Source organism: Lagenorhynchus albirostris, chromosome 12 (genome assembly GCF_949774975.1).
Source record: "Lagenorhynchus albirostris chromosome 12, mLagAlb1.1, whole genome shotgun sequence".
NCBI lineage: Eukaryota > Metazoa > Chordata > Mammalia > Artiodactyla > Delphinidae > Lagenorhynchus > Lagenorhynchus albirostris.
The window spans coordinates 60,361,784-60,379,130 of record NC_083106.1 but is presented as its reverse complement, the minus strand read 5'-3'; the positions used below and the strand labels follow the sequence as shown (position 1 = coordinate 60,379,130).

At 37.9% G+C, this 17,347-nt stretch overlaps 1 protein-coding gene across 1 annotated transcript; it reads left to right on the top strand.

Annotated features, from left to right (window-relative positions):
• The first annotated feature begins 1,943 nt into the window (after positions 1-1,943).
• On the top strand, positions 1,944-15,415 carry FHL5 (four and a half LIM domains 5). The gene is made up of 6 exons (XM_060168040.1): positions 1,944-2,284; positions 2,665-2,832; positions 3,685-3,856; positions 5,866-6,035; positions 10,485-10,671; positions 15,252-15,415. The coding sequence occupies exons 2-6, from the start codon at positions 2,677-2,679 to the stop codon at positions 15,413-15,415; spliced, it is 849 nt and encodes a 282-aa protein (XP_060024023.1). The 5' UTR covers positions 1,944-2,284; positions 2,665-2,676.
• Positions 15,416-17,347: the final 1,932 nt, after the last annotated feature.

Below are 17,347 nucleotides of genomic sequence, written 5' to 3'. Positions count from 1 at the left end.
AACTTCGGATGTAATCCTGTGCCGTCCTCCCATTTGTCTTTTCCCCTTCCTTCCCTGCTAATCAAGATCCTTCTTCCCTTCCTTCCTTCCTACCAGACTTGCAAAAGCTTAACTTCCTTCAAATCTTCTTAGAAAGGTCTCCCTTTACTGTAGCTCCTCACCCCTTTCTATTAGTTGCTAAGAATTCTACATGGTTCTAGTGGAATGTGTATCATATTTATGGTTATAACACCTCTAAGAAACTCTATATAGATGTATTCATATACCCATAGTTAAATGATAGACTTTATGAAAATGAGGACTGAATTTCTTAGTGTACTTTCCCCAACTAAGAATAAGAGCACAAACGTTCAGTTTGTTCCTTATCTCAAATTATATTCACTATTACCAAGGTAAGAGCTAAGAGAATCCAGACTTCTTGAGGGCAGGGACTTCAACTATTACAGAGTAGACATTTAACACATGTTGACCTGGACCAAATGCCTACTCCCACTGTATAACTATAAAATGCAAAATTACATAGCTCTGAGATATTGAACTGACTCTTCTCACCCTCCCCAACTCCCTGACTTCGCTTTTAAAAAACAGATGGAATAAGATGTACTTTCTCCTTTAAAAAACTGGAGAAGATAGGGTCAATTTTGTTAAGAATTTTTATGGAGCAAGGCCTATTATGTGATTAGAATGGGGATGGGGCAGGATCTTCTTGTACTTACATTTAGACAAGTATTTATATTCACTGATATATATTTCTATATCAATATTTATATTATAAAATAAATATTTATTTAGATATTTAGACTTCTGATCACCAAATGAGGTACAGGTATTATAATGTTGTATTTAGAGTGTTGTTTAAAATAAAAACTTGAAATTCTACCAATTTTGTGATACCTTTGGTGTTTCTTCATTTTATAATATACTAAAAGCCTCACAAAATGTAAGTAGTCTGGGAGTTCCTAAGTCCTGAGAGGCTGTGCTTCATGGTGCTATTATACACATCTAAAACTAAAGAAATATTAACAATGAAAATGGTATTTTCCATATTAAGTGATGAAAGTTAAAGGTATATACCGTATTTCACTATTAAGACATAAACACTTGATCACTGTAAACGTGAATAAAATTTGCATTTTTAGATCTTTCAGGGGATTTAGATCTATTTCCTCCAGTTTCCAAGCTCTCAGCAATCCTTTTAGTGTGTTTGTATTCACTAAAAAGGGACATTTCTGTGGAATTAATCAAATAGGGAATTCAGTGTTCCCTGCAGATAATTTTGGCATGTTCCCCTGGGAACTTCTAGTCTAAATTTTCATCTTTCCTGGGAAAAGACACATATATTCTAAATCCTTAGTCTTTTCTTTGTTAGTAAAGATCTGCTATAAACAGAATTAATGATAATGTACATTCAGCAAGACACTGGCTGGAAACTTCATCATTAAAATAAAAGGTGGCAAAATATGTGAGAATGCAATTTGAATGTAGTAAATAAAAACTGGCATGAAAAATGTTGTAAAAATCATCCCAATAATCAATAGATTTTCTGATTTTGCTAAAATTAAAAAAACAAATTTCTGGTGTGGAGAATTAGAAAATATTCATAGTTCCCAATATATTTATTTTCCAAGAAAATCAGTGGTACTATTTTTGGTGACAATGAAAAACTTCTGTTCGATGCCTAATTAAACCCTTTTGAAATCCACGTGTTTTGTTTTTTAATTTACAAAATAACTAGAATTCTTATCCTGACCTTGGCTTTATGTTTTTCATTCTATAAAATGCTGCTGTTATTCTTCCTTCTGTGTACATGTTAGTTTAGCCCTAAAACCTGAAGAATCCGATAGCTCTTTTCTACCTCTGATGGTTTTAACTGCATGTCCACATCTGGAAAACTGCTCAGTGGCAGTCCCAAAGACCTAACACTTGGACTGAATCCTCACTGCTGAGGAGTTTTATTTGACCAGCTAAGTGTGGGGCATTTAAGTGGAGATGTCCAGGAGGCAAATGAAGAACAGGCTAAAGCTAGAGATTTAAGTCAACAGTATATTTAGGGAGGTTGAAGCCACAGGTAAGGAGGACATCCCAAGGGAGAGTCTATGGTACAGGAAGACCTTAGGACTAATGTGCAGAACCCTCACTAGGTACCCGACAAAGAATTGGGAAATAAAAGGATGGCAGGGAAAATGACAATGTACTTGATCAGTAATTTCTATTTCAGTTAGAGCAAAAAAAAGACTCTTGTTATCCCCATGGAACTCCACCTCCAGCACTCTCCAACAAGACAGTAAGTGATGACAGTTAATGAAAGCTCTATCGACAGTTCGTATTTATACCCTTGAGGTGAAACCATCCTATTTCAACACATATTACATTCTCATTGAATTCTACATTAGTGAATGAGGAATTCAAGATGTTTTTTCCACACTCTGGCTGCCGGTTTAATGCATTTTGCTAGTAAAACACACAGGAACTGCCAAGATGGGACAGTAGCCTCTTCTAAATCACTCCAAGTGTCACCATGACTACAGCATATTTCCTAAATTGGTGGGTGTTCATATAATATAAATCTATTCAAGTGCTTGACTCATGTTGTATTGAGGCTTTATAATTTATCTTATCAAAAAATTTTGCCTTTATATACGTAAATTATTTTTTTATTCATAGGATTAAGCCAAAATGACAACTGCTCAATTTGACTGTCAACACTGCACGGCATCACTTCTTGGGAAGTATGTACTAGAGGATCACAATCCACACCGTGTTACTTGTTATGATCGTACCTCTGCTAACTATTGTGAGGAGTGCAAAGAACCAATCGAATCAGATTCCAAGGTAGGCCTTACCTCAGTTCACAGAATTATTGCATAAGAACAGCAGACAAGTGCTTTGGAATGCCTGTTTTTCTTGAGTGTTGACTGTTAATACTCTAATGCTCTGCTACTAGATATAAGGATTTTCAAAGCTATCATCAATCAAGTTCCAGGCACTATGCTCAGCACTGTGACACGTAAGATACACTTTAATCCTTACAATGATCTTGGGAGATAGCTCAGGATGCTGAAGATTAACGAAGTTATTTGCCCAAAGTTACACAGCTGAAATGTTATTTCTAGAATGATAAGCGTATAAGTGAATAATTATATAAATAATTGGAGCCGTAAAGATTCAAAAACCTGTATCTTCTCACTTCACATTAGCCTCATCTTCATTAAACCACTGTGCGCTGATACGTCTCACACACACACCCATTCCTCCCAGAATGCACATTATTTTTTTTTTTCTCCTTTTTTGGGGGGGAGCGGGGGAGGTCTTTGTTTTAGTTAACTAGTGTTGAGATTTTGTTTAGGGAAATCTCAAACAGTAATAGGATGTTACAACCTAAAAACAAAAATCAAAATCTTTTCTTATAGTTTATAAAAGGAAGGTAGAGGAAATTTGAAGAAACAGGAGAGTACACTTATTTTCCATCTGTCTTTTGTGACCAACCAAGGAAGCCCCAGGCTCTAGTTCTTAATTGCCCCAGAGAGTCTCCTCTCTATGAGTAACAGTATCAATAACAACATGCCCTCAAGCTACCAGCACCACCTACTGGCACCAGAGTCCCAGGAGTGTTTAGTATTGTTTTACAAAATGGCCTGTTTTGTCACAAACATACTTAATTAACTTTTACTTACTGTCTCAAAGGATCTTTGTTACAAAGGTCATCACTGGCATGAAGGATGCTTCAATTACGACAAATGCAATCAGGCTTTGGTGGAAAAGCCTGCTGCCAAGGATGAGCGCCTGCTGTGCTCCGAGTACTATTCTAGCGAGTGCTCCTCCCAGTGCTTCCATTGTAAGAAGACCATCATGCCTGGTAAGATCACAAGGCACTTCTGGTCTATAACTGAACCTGCAATGCTTTGAATTAAACCCAAGCACAGGAAGAGTGTAGTACATTAGTCCCCCCTTAACCACGGTTTCACTTTCCATGGTTAAAATTGCCCGAGGCTAGGGCTTCCCTGGTGGCGCAGTGGTTGAGAGTCCGCCTGCCGATGCAGGGGACGCAGGGGACGCGGATTCGTGCCCCGGTCCAGGAAGATCCCACATGCCGCGGAGCGGCTGGGCCCGTGAGCCATGGCCGCTGGGCCTGCGCATCCGGAGCCTGTGCTCCGCAACGGGAGAGGCCACAACAGTGAGAGGCCCGCGTACGGCAAACAAACAAACAAACAAAAATTACCCGAGGCCAAAAATATTAAGTCTGAAAATATTAAGTGGAAAATTCCACTAGTAAAAGTTTCTTAAGTTTTAAACTGTGTGCTCTTCTAAGTAGTGTGATGAAATAACCCTCCATCCTGCCCATGACGTGAATCATCTCTTTGTCCAGAGCATCCTGGCCAGTAGTCACTTAATAACCATCTCAGTTATCAGATCAGACTGTACTGCAGTGCTTGTGTTCAAGAAACCCTTATTTTAGTTAATAATGGCCTCAAAGTGCAAGAGTAGTGATGCCGGCCATTCAGGTATGCCAAAGAAAAGCCATAAAGTTCTTCCTTTAAATGAAAAGGAAGTTCTCACCTTAATAAGGAAAGAAATTGTATGCTGAGGTTGCTAAGATCTAATGTAAGAACAAATTTTCCATCCATGAAATTGTGAAGGAGGAAAAAGAAATTTGTGCTAGTTTTGCACCTCCAACTGCAAAAGTTACGGCCACAGAGCATGATAGGTGCTTGGTTAAGATGGAAAAGGCATTAAACTTGTACAATAAGATATTTTGAGAGAGAGACCACATTCACATAACTTTTATTACAGTATACTGTTATAACTGTTCTATTTTATTATGTTATTGTTGTTAATCTCTTGCAATGCCTAATTTATAAATAAACTTAACATAGCTCTGTATGTATGGGAAAAAAACATAGTATATATATATAGGGTTCGGTATTGTCTGCAGTGTCACACGTCCACTGGGGGTCGTGGGAGGTATCCCTCACAGATAAAGGGGGGGACTATACTATACAAAACCCTGCTTTGCAGAAAGACATCTTTCTGCTATCTCTTTATCTCATTTAGTGTACTTTAGACATGAAAAGATTATTCTTTCTGTCTCCAATGGGCAAAGTACTGTCTTTTGTGTTTTTTCATAAACCTAATTCATAGAAACATTTTGAACCAGAAACTGAGCCATGGAATAAAGATAAAATCTATATCAATAAATTATACTAACACTGCACTAAACACCCTGTCCTAGGCAGAACCAATAGCATCAGAAAACATAATCCATCATAGGACAATGGGACCAATCATCATTTTGTAGCTCAACACAAACTGGTGTGAAGGTCAGTCATCTTTATTTTCTCTCAGGGCAAACAAGGATCCAAGTAAATTGTTACACCTTTAGGCAAGTACTAATTCTCTGTTTTGATCCTCTTCTCAATCCCTATGGACAGCAGCATACGAACAATTCTCTCTCATTTTCTTATTATAGGTTCAAAGATTTTCTAGGAGACCATAACTACACAACATCAATCTCAGGAGTTTGTGCCTTGGGCATTCCTAATATCCCTGTAATGCTTATTATGTCCCAGTTTATCTGAAGCATGTGCAGCCTTTCAGAGTCTACATTTACAGTACTTTCACATCTCAAAATTGTGAAACAGCACAAGAGTTTCCAGCGAAAGTGATTCACCATCATCGTAGGCTGAACTCTATTTATTGACCTCTTTTTTTAGATAAATGTTTTGGAAACCAGTAAACGCTATTTTTTCTATATGGATGATTGCTTTTTTCACCTTTAGTATATATTTTAAGTAATTTGACATATTATTGCTTAAAAGAACAATCATGCTTGATTTGTACTAACAGGTTCTTACTTTGGGGGTACAGGTTCCCGGAAAATGAAATTTAAGGGAAACTACTGGCATGAAACCTGCCTTGTGTGCGAGCATTGCCGACAGCCAATAGGAGCTAAACCTTTGATTTCCACAGAGAGTGGCAATTATTGTGTGCCGTGTTTTGAGATGGAGTTTGCTCACTACTGCAGCTTTTTTAAGGAGGTAAATATCTAAAGAGGATGAAGCTTGTGAAATCTTCCAAACCATCGCTTTGTAGGGGCATTATATGTTTGCAATGAACTGATACTATCATGTTATATCCATCTTTGCACATTCATGTTAATTTTGAATTCCAACATGTTCGAAAGCACTACCTGTCACAGTGAGGAGGCCCATCTATTTTTATCACCATAAAATTCCGCCCAGAACATGAATTTAATGTTCCAAAGGCTTAAGTGATTTGATATTCCAGTTCCACTCACAGCTGTTCAGGCAAGATTTCACATGTTCTGGTAGAGGGCCCACGTCTCTCTTTGAATACAAAGTATTTCTTAGAAAATTTTTGATCCACTTAATTTCAGAGAGATATGGATTTGTCTCACAGAGTGACTAAGGGAACCAATTTAAACAGGATATTTCACTCCTCACATCATGTCCAAGCAATATAAATGTCTTCTAAGCTTGAAGCTTTTATATTTCTAAAGAGTAGATAAAAAACAGAACTACCATATGACCCAGCAATCCCACTACCAGGCATATACCTTGAGAAAACCATAGTTCAAAAAGAGACATGCACCCCAATGTTCACTGCAGCACTATTTACAATAGCCATGACATGGAACCAACCTAAGTGTCCATCAAGAGATGAATGGATAAAGAAGATGTGGCACATATATACAATGGAATATTACTCAGCCATAAAAAGAAACGAAATTGAGTTATTTGTAGTGAGGTGGATGGACACAGAGTCTGTCATACAGAGTGAAGTAAGTCAGAAAAAGAAAAACGAATACTGTATGCTAACACATATATATGGAATCTAAAAAAAAATGGTTCTGATGAACCTAGGGGCAGGACAGGAATAAAAACGCATACCTAGAGAATGGACTTGAGGACACAGGGAAGGGGAAGGGGAAGCTGGGACAAAGAGATAGAGTGGCATGGACATATACACACTACCAAATGTAAAGTAGATAGCTAGTGGGAAGCAGCCGCATAGCACAGGAGATCAACTTGGTGCTTTGTGACCACCTAGAGGGGTGGGATAGGGAGGGTGGGAGGGAGGCTCAAGAGGGAGGGGATATGGGGATATATGTACACGTAGAGCTGATTCACTTTGTTATACAGCAGAAACTAACACACCATTGTAAAGCAATTATACCCCAATAAAGATGTTAGAAAAAAAAAAAAGAGTGGATAGATAAGAGAGTGACACTCAAGAGACTGACAAGATCTTCAGGGAAATTCATTAGACAGAAAGACAGAAAGATGACTTAAGAACTGCAAGTGGTTTCCTTCACCTCCAGCTCCAGAGCTCCATGCAGGGCCTTTCAACTTGGACACCCATTCAAAACATATTTTCCAATAGGAAAAAAAGTCATTTTTTTTCAAGTAAACATGGTCCAATTCTTTTTGTATCCTCTAAGCTTTTACATGAAAGTCACTCATCTCTATCACCTTGATAAAGTCTGTCTGTATTCCATAAATATATATGATGTTCTCAAAGAAATTCTTGACCTGTGAGGCATCATAAGTTTCAAATAACCCTATAACTTGTGATGAGAAAGCTTGAATCATGAAAACATATTGGATAAGTCCAGTGGTTTCTAAACATTTTTGATCTACAGGCTACTCTGGCAGGTCTCTTAAGACCATTTGCATACTTGCATCTGAATGGTCATTGCCACTTTCTACAAATGCATGTACAAACATACACACACTCAACGATTTTCCACATATACTTAAAATACTGGTACTGCATTTGAAGAGGCATCAATCAACCCCTATGTTATAATTATTAAATTACACTGTCATGATGGCTGAAAATTACAGTTGAAAGTAACATGCTACAAAACCATCTTACACCCGAAGACTTCCAACAACTTAGAAAATGACTTTACAAGAAAGAGTCAGACCCTATGCCTCTGTGACAGATGAAGCTCCGAAAAATTATCAGGCAATGACATGCATTTAGAAAGGGATGCTGGAAATAAAATAGATTTATCTCACTGTTTTGCGGGACAACTAAGTTGGCCATTTTTAGGCTACGTTTCTTAAGGACTTACACTAAAATATTAATGACACTTGTGAGACTCATCTTAAAATCATTTGTTGGACACACAGTATAAAGTTTCTTTCAATGCCATAAAGAGTCAAGAGAACTTCTCTAGTACATCATCAGAGCTGAGCACTATCTGGGGCCAAAGCCCTGGCGTTTCCCAGGTTAGAGGAGCCTGCCCTATAGTTAGGACATGATTTGAAGTCACCGAAAAATTTATGAAATGATTCTATTGGGTAGTAGACAGATCACAACATGCCAGATTATTTTCTATTTAATTTTTTAAAACCACAAGTCCTTTAAGTAAAGCTGGATATAAATGTTTCGGATCAAGATGATCCAAGCTGAAGAAAAACAATTTGTTTCAACCCAAGCCAAAGACCGAATATAAAACAAAAGAAAATAAGCAAAAACTACTTGACCATCAGGCCCATCGAACTTTTTTCATACATTTTAGTTTCACAAAATAAAATCTGTTTTCTACCAAAAAGCAAGTAACCTCAACCTGTAGTACTCTGAATTCAAACTCCTCAAGTTTCACACAGAGTATTCTGTCATTCATCAGCTTTCATCCACTGGGTGCAAAATCATTATTGCCTCCACTTTGCCAGAGAAGAAACTTGCTCTAAATCCTGGGATCCATCAGTAGCGAAAACCACGCTTGGATATTAGACTTCATCTTAGCCCGTCTGCCTCTTCAAAAGAATATAATCACAAGCAAACAATTTTTAATGTTCCAGAGTTTCTTCTCCCTAATGAAACAATCTTTGGAGGGTACATCAAGTTTTATTTTGCTGTGAATACAGTTTTCAAGTTTTGAATCTTTTAAGCATTGCCTGCTAATCATTTGACCAAACGAATCAAAGGAATCTGGAACTCTGCTGTGCCTTCTGTAAGGCCTTTGAAGTCAGTAGGGGGGGCATTTTAAATTGCTTTAGCTCACACACACCATTATGTTTCCTATTTACTTATTTAGAATAGTATACTTTTTCTCCTTTGTGAAAAATAACTTTCTATCAAATGTCTTTAATTTTTAAGACAGTCATTGTAAGATTTTAAAATATTTTTAGAATCATCTTTTCAAAAGCCTATAGGATAGACAAGTATCCTATAGGATGGCTATAGGATACTTAGATGTCACAATAGGATGGCTTAGAATAGACTACTTTTTCTATATCTACTTAATTTGTATACAAAGATTACAGGCGGCATCTCAGACATCACATTGCTTCAGTCATTATAAGACATTTCCATGAGTATATACCAGGTTCCCCGGACAACCCAGGACCTCAAGAGCCGTGGATTTGAAAGATGCTATGACTTAAAAATTGCTACACAAGAAAAGTTGTCTAATATTTTTCCATCTGCTTTTTAAATAAAGATATCTCAGCCTTTAAAAAAGTAAAATCCAGATTAAACTGGTTTAGAAAATAAATCTTATGGAGGAATAACAAGCATCTCTGCAAAACCCTAGCATATCACACATTAAGGTTCAATGTACAACCAGCACTTATGACTTTGAGCCCTAATGCTGCAAACTCACACAGTTGCCCAGAGCACCCCTATCTGTGCTAGATACAATACTGGAGTTGCTTTCCAAACATTTTTCCCCTTAGTGTTTGTTCATTCATTCAACAAAGACTTGTCAACTGCTTATCAGTGCAAAGTAATCTAATCTCAGTACTGTGTTCATGGTTAAGCACATGGGCTGCAGAATAAGGCTGTGCAGGTTTGAATGCTAGCTCTGTGTGACCCTAGCAAGTGACTTAACTACTCCAACTCTTAGTAGTTGCTCATCTCTAAAGGGAGAGAGATAATAGTCCCTACTGTGTCAGGATGTCGAGAATGTTTAGAAGAAGTTAAGAACAGGGTTGAAGACTGAAAAAACACCTCAGAAATATTATTCATTATTAGCAGATTATGATGTTGATCAATTCCTTTCAGGGTTACCACTGCCGGAATAAAGCATTCAGGAAGAAAAATAGCTTTTTTTTTTTTTTCCTTAGGATCTTGAAAAGTTATACATGGACATAAGAACATAGCATATAAAATATCTTAGCTCTAAAAACAGATCTTTGAAAAACAACAAGAAAGAGAAAGATGAGCAAAGGAATCAAGGGCCTATTTCTTTTTCATCTTCCTGAGTTCATTACGGTCCTGCTTCCTTTCTGTTCCATTGTAGGAGAAAAATTAGGACATTTATCACCAGTCCTATTTAATCCCTGTAGCCTTCTGTTTCTCATATAGATTCAAAAAAATCACAGGGAAAAGACATCCTGACACAATGTGATAGAGTAGCCCAAAGTACCACTTGTGGGCACAGAGGAGAATCACAAAAGGTCTGAATTGTAATAACTTCCACAGTCATTGCCTTTTTTGTGATCATTTGCCAGGTGATGACTTCAGGTGGGATAATGTTTTGTGACCAGCCATGGCATAAAGAGTGTTTTCTGTGCAGTGGCTGTAGGAAAGAGCTCTGTGAAGACGACTTTATGTCCAGAGATGATTATGCATTCTGCTTGGACTGCTACAATCATCTTTATGCCAGAAAGTGTGCCACCTGCACCAAGCCTGTTATCGGTGAGTTATTCAGTTTAACACGGTCCTACCATGAGACAGTTATGGCTCTGTAAATGCTATGTAGTTAATTCAGGAAATGCAGTTTAAAAAAGAATGATCTTTCCTTTATGTTTCTATATATAAATATAAATATTACGCACAACCCTCAAGGCAAGTATAGAGTGTAATTAAGGTAGCTATGCTCTGTAGAGGGTAATTAATACTAAACCTCATGGTACTGACTCTACATAAAGTAATAATTCAGGGAAGAAGGAGGGTAAGATGAGCGGAGAAGACCTTCACAAGGAGGCCTGAACTGAAGCAGAACTTTAAGGAGTTGAGTGGGGGAAGGGATACTTATAAAACAAAATGCTGCTGAATTCCAAACAAGGGTAACAGGGCCTTAAAACAGAAAAAGTTTTAATTAAATGCAAGTACTGTGCAAAAATCTGAAGCTATAATAATTAGGATAGCATAGGTCAGGAATTAATTAAACCTCAATTTAAGATGCTTCTAACAAATGTATTATTCTCTTTGCTTTCTATTCACTTACAATAAGTTTTTTTGGGGTTTTTTTGTTTGTTTTGTTTTTGCGGTACGCGGGCCTCTCACTGTTGTGGCCTCTCCCGTTGCGGAGCACAGGCTCCAGACGCGCAGGCTCAGCGGGCATGGCTCACGGGCCCAGCCGCTCCGCGGCATGTGGGATCTTCCCGGACCGGGGCACGAACCCGTGTCCCCTGCATCGGCAGGTGGACTCTCAACCACTGCGCCACCAGAGAAGCCCTACAATAAGTTTTAATTGTGAATAGATGAGATTAAAAAAAAAACAAAATAGCATTCTGTTGAAGAAACAAAATATACATGACATGATTTGAAATAACACAAATGGTAAATCAATCTGTGTTAAATGGATTTTCAAGGTAAAAAGAGCATTATATTTTCCTTAGAGACATTTCTAAAATGCTAATCCTGTAGTAAAGGAACTGAAGAGCTCATCACACCGGAAAAATCCAACAGCTATTCTTTTAGGCAATGTATGGTCACCAAATAACATGGCAGAACTATACTTCTGTTCTCCATTCCTACTACTCTTTGGTCATATTTCACTTTTAGCTCAGTCTATATAACACAGAATTAAAGATTATTTTATCCTTTTCCTCCTCCTCTATCTTCAAAGATATCACAAAGTAAAACTGAATATTTATTCAGCTTCAAATAAAGAGTTTTGCTGCAAACCCAGATTGACAGGCTTTCACTTACTTGCAAGGGAGGGAGTTTCCTGGATGAACAGAACATAGTTCTGTCTGTCCGTACAAGGAAGGCACCATGTTTTTCAGAATCTCACACTGGCCTATGGGCTATATCTGGCCAGCAAGCATGGTTTGTTTGGCCTGCACTTGTTTGTAAACAACTAATGTAAAATCCATCTCTGTAGCCTAAAAGTAAACAAAGAGCCTGCCCAGGGTGAGCAGACTACCCTCACATTCCCGGCCGGGTCACGGTCATATGGAGCTGAGTGGCTGGCCCATCATGTAGGGCATGGCCCCTTTGCTGCTTCCACCTTGTCTCTATCACTCAGCTATGTCACCTCTCCAGCCCTTTCAAGGACTTACGTTGGCAATCCCAGACTATAGGGCTCCAAATCTTGGGCTCTTAACCACTCTGCTCTCCTGCTTCTATACATCTGGCGACTCCTAAAGCCAAGAAAATAAGCCACCATCTGTATTGGTTTTAGTTAGAAATGGGACTTCCATAAATGCAACAGTAACTGGAGCAGCAAAATCTTAGTAGAATCTGCAATCACTGCCCAATGGATTTAGCCAATTTATTCTACAACACTTTTCTTGAATTGGCCAGAAAAAAAAATGGGGGGCGGGGGGGGGTGTTCCGTGAAGAAATGAGAAAATTAAACAACTCAAAATGGTTTGAAAATTTTCTGGGGACCCAAATAGCTAATACTGATCTGAAAGTGCCTACACAAGCCCTGAACTTGATGAGTTTCATTTCTGACCCATCAGAGATTCATGTGATTTTTCTGATGGGTTGTTACAGGTCAATCACTGAGCACAGCTTTTTTTTTTTTTTTTTTTTTTTTAGGTCAGACAGAAAAACCATATTGTTCCACAGGAAGCATAGGGATGATCAGGAACCAACGATTTGTCCCCAAAGTAATCCACATGCAGGATATGCATTTAATTTAGGACAGTCTTTTGGTCATTATCTTAACCTTCTTTTAGCTCTGTGATTGAGAGACACCAGAAACTAAATGCCTGCAAAAACTTCCAACTCACTTTAATATGTTTTGATCTGATTCTTAAATGTATATAGGTCCTGTAGTAGTGCTTCTTTAAAATTGAACTATTTGAACTAATGTACCATAGGGAACTATACTACCACATATTTATCTTCTGAAAGTTGTACATTCATGCAAACAATATGTCATCCTAAGAAACTATGTTAGAATGTTTTCAAAACACTATTTTAAAGTAACTAAATCTATAAGGAACAAACTCAAAATGTAATTACAATTTTTTCTCCTCCTCTAAGATAGGATTCACCTTGCAAACTTTCTGGGATAAAAGAAGCAGCCTCATCTAGTAGGAAGAACTCTGATCTAGGGAGTAAAAGACCTTGGTCTTGCCTCTGCCCCTGACTACTGTGTGACCCGTGGGTACAAAACTCACCTCCAAGGTCCTCATTTGCCTTATTTGCAAAATGAGGAATTGAACAAGATCACATCTTTGCTTTCTTCTGTTTCTGTTTATTTTTAGTAAAGTGAGTTTCAAATGTTGATTTCTTCAGAAAGGGATGCTAAGGTTCCTGGTTATGTTCTTTAAAAAAGAAAATTCAGACAATTTGGTGAAGTTAGGAGCACAGGCTCTGAAACCAGATGGCCTAGGATTGAATCCCACATCTGCCACTTAGCATCTGGGTGATTTGGCCAAGAGTCTGAACCTCTCCGTCCAACAATTTCTGTCTGCAAAGTTGGGTTGATGGTAATACCTACCCCATGAAGGTGAGGTGAGAGCTATATGAAGTAAAGGGCTTAGAACAGTGACTGGCTCATCTTCAAGTTCTCAACAAATGCTAGCTCTTATTCTACAGAATTTTCAGGAATGAATGAAGCCAAATAAAACAGGTGTCAGAGACCTGTTGTTGACTTTCTTACTGCAAATGACCCTTGTGACCTGAGGGAGTAAACATATCCAAAATCAAAAAACTTTACAATCAGCTCACATGTTGAGTCAGTACTTTCTTATATTCCTGCTACCAGATGCTTCTTTTTTATTCTTCTTTGTAAAATTCTAGAAAGAATTATTTTTACATTTGCCACCTGTACAAGGCCTAATAATAAAATCAAGAAAACCTCATGTGCATCAAAATGCTGGATGTATAATAATTAGTTTTATGAAGAGATGATTTATGTATATACAGAACATTATTCTTGCAGTCAGCTTATTAATGTTCTGAATATTAAGGGAATTAATTGGTACATTATTTACTCTTATTAGAAAGTAGTGATGACAGCATTATAAATAAGCTATAAATTTAATCAAGAAAAGTACAAGAATTTGATGTAAATTTATCCCTGAACTAGTAAATTTATGTGAAGACATCAAAAAACGTTTCCAGGATGAAAACAAAAGTTCATTATCATTGGCAAATAAAGACTCAAGCCTAGGGCATCCCAACCCCTTCCCAATCCTTAGACCTTTTCTCCTTTTCTACGACTCCTCAAAATCAGTTCCTTGAACCGTATGCTGGATTCATATTTGGGATATAGAGATGAGTCTCACTGAAAACTCAAATTCTCACACCTTTCTTAGGAACCCTATGGCTCAAGTGAGGCCCAAGTTGAAGTGATAGAGGCTGACAAGGCACCTCTTAGAAACCCATCAATGGGGAGCATGGCCTCATTGGCCAGAGGGATCAGATTCACAGATCTTTGCTGCAAGCCTGTGCTGAAGTCACCTCTGGGCAAGGTAATGAGGTCATCACATTAGGCTAGCTACAGGATAGATGGAATTCTCTATTTAGGGCTTTTGGGAATTGTGTCCCACACCACAATACGACCGTGGGACTTTATCCTGAATAAAATGAAACATGAAAAAAGAGGGAAGAGAAGAGAACTAAAAGTCATTAAAATACCAAATAACAGGCTGGGAAGTATACATTTATTTTACCTTAACTTTGCTTCTAAGTAAACAGGGTCACAAAGAAGGAAAAAAAATATTCATACTTAGATATGTCTGACTTCAAAACCTATACCCTCTTCTCACGGCACTACCCTGTATTTCCTTCTTAGGCAATCCTTAACTGTCTCCAAAAATATGTGCTTTGTATACCCAGATTCTACCTACTTATGTCGATTATGGAAAAATTTGACTGAGAATCTGGCTGGGTCTCATAGAAAGAACTTGTCCATGGGTGACTCTCCCAAATAGACACAGGTCACTGGGGGCAGCCTCCTTTCTTAGGTTACTTGCCTCTACGTGGCCTTGCTCACTGCTGTATCTCCAGTTCCCAGAAGAGTCCCTGAGAGAACGCTCAATCTATTTGTTGAAAGAATAGATTACTCTTTTTCTCCAATTGCTTTACAGGTCTCAGAGACACCAAGTTTATCTGCTTTCAAGACCGCCAGTGGCACAGCGAATGCTTTAACTGTGGGAAGTGCTCAGTCTCCTTGGTGGGGAAAGGCTTCCTGACTCACAACAAGGAAATCTTCTGCCACCAATGTGGCTCTGGGGTGGACACTGACATGTAGAAGGAGACAGTCCTTCCGCACCTGAAATCCACCTTGCTTTTGTTCTCACTAAATCCAGAACTCGATTGATGTTGTATTTCTGACTTAATTTTTAGAAAAAATTCATGTAGAGTTTACAGTGGAAGAGTTTTTGCACAGTCTGATTGAACTATGTTATAAGAGCTCAAAAAAAAAAAACAACACAGACTAACAGAAATGAATATATACTAAGTCACAAAGGCACATTTCCTTGCAAAATACTGCACTCTGCTGTTAGAAATACAGGAAAATATTTCTTTATTGTAATCAAGTGTATGATCTATACCTAGAAGTCATGGATGTTATTACTGAAAACTGATGTTTTTCAAACCTGCAGAGCAAAAAGGAAAATAAGAGATCAAATTGAAGGGCATACGTGAGACTAATGTTTGCATTCCTAACTAGCTAGTTATATATAACATGATTGGCTGTGAATGGTAGAAGAACAGAAATGATCAGGAGGAAGTGATTACTAATCATCACATTTAAGTATTTTGTCATTTTATCTTTCTTTTATTGTTCACAAGTACTGACTTCAGAGTCGAAAAACGAAGCTACGATTTGCCCTCATCCATCCTGCTTCCACAGCTGGTTGGTTACCATATTTAATCAATGGAATCTGAGAATGCTGGACACTATGCCTCTCATTCTCTGCATAGATATAAAAGGGTCCTTTCTCCCTAAGGATAGTCAAAGCATAGGTTCCAACACATTTTGTATTAAATGCATTTCAAAGCCCACAAAGATTTTTGTCTAAATACTTAGAGATTCCATGAAAGAAAAGTCTATTCTTTCAAAAGAGCTAACCAAGATAATCAGTCCCCAAAGGCAAACCTTTAAAGTAAATAGATCATTAAATCATCACTTCTGGAAATGAGTTTTAGGGAAGGGATTGAGTGCTGGAACCTGACTTTCACCCAGATATCTAAAGGCATAACAGAATGCATAATTAGCTCTGAGCGTCATACCTTTTGCCTTCCAAAATTACATAGTTGATTAATGGGAAGACATAAAAGTGGGCTTGCAAGAAACCTAGTAATAATAAGAACTGAAAAAGAATAATTCACTGCTGATAATTCAGGACCTGCAAAGCACCACAATAGAGCGATAAGGTCTACAGATGAGCCCTCCCCACTGTTCCTCCATGCCCATGACACTCACCTCACCCACGCCAATGGTGTTCTAGAGCTTCAGGCTCTTGCATGGCTGTGAGGGGCACTCTCAACCCTCGGTAGCCAATCTACAAAGAAGCCAGTGTTTATTGGTCACAGCCTTAGTGAAAAGCCTATCACCATGTGTTTAACTTTATACCAGACATCTACTGATGATGACCCTACCTAGCTGCCCCTGGACAAAATTTTCCGCATTATGTGGGATAAATGGAAATCAACCTCTGCTCTCCATGCTCAGTTACCACCCTTTGTTATAGTGTCACTTGGGTGAAGCAAAGAGAGGTCACGAGAAGAAACGCACATTGACATAACATTTTTAAAAGTGTCTACTCTCAGATTACTGCATAGCATTAAAGGTTCTGATTGAAGTCTAATTATATGCTGTGGCTGATTACAATTATATCACAAGAGATTTAATTAAAATTGTTATGGAAACACATTTTTTGAAACAGTTTAAAATGCAAGGATATTTGGAGATTAGCAATTTAGAGATACTAATAAAAGGTCAGGCTTCATAGGCGATTTGAAAGATATAATTGCCTTTTTTTGGTATTAACAATGCCAAGATATTTTCTCTTATTCACATTGTTAAATGTAGGCAAAAATATCAATATTTTTCCTGCAGTGTTTGAAATTACACATGTGATTATGATCTAGAATATAACAGTGTATCATATATTTAGAGAACCAAGCCATTTTGAATCTGTGTAGATATACAACATGTAATACTGTCTCAGTTAGT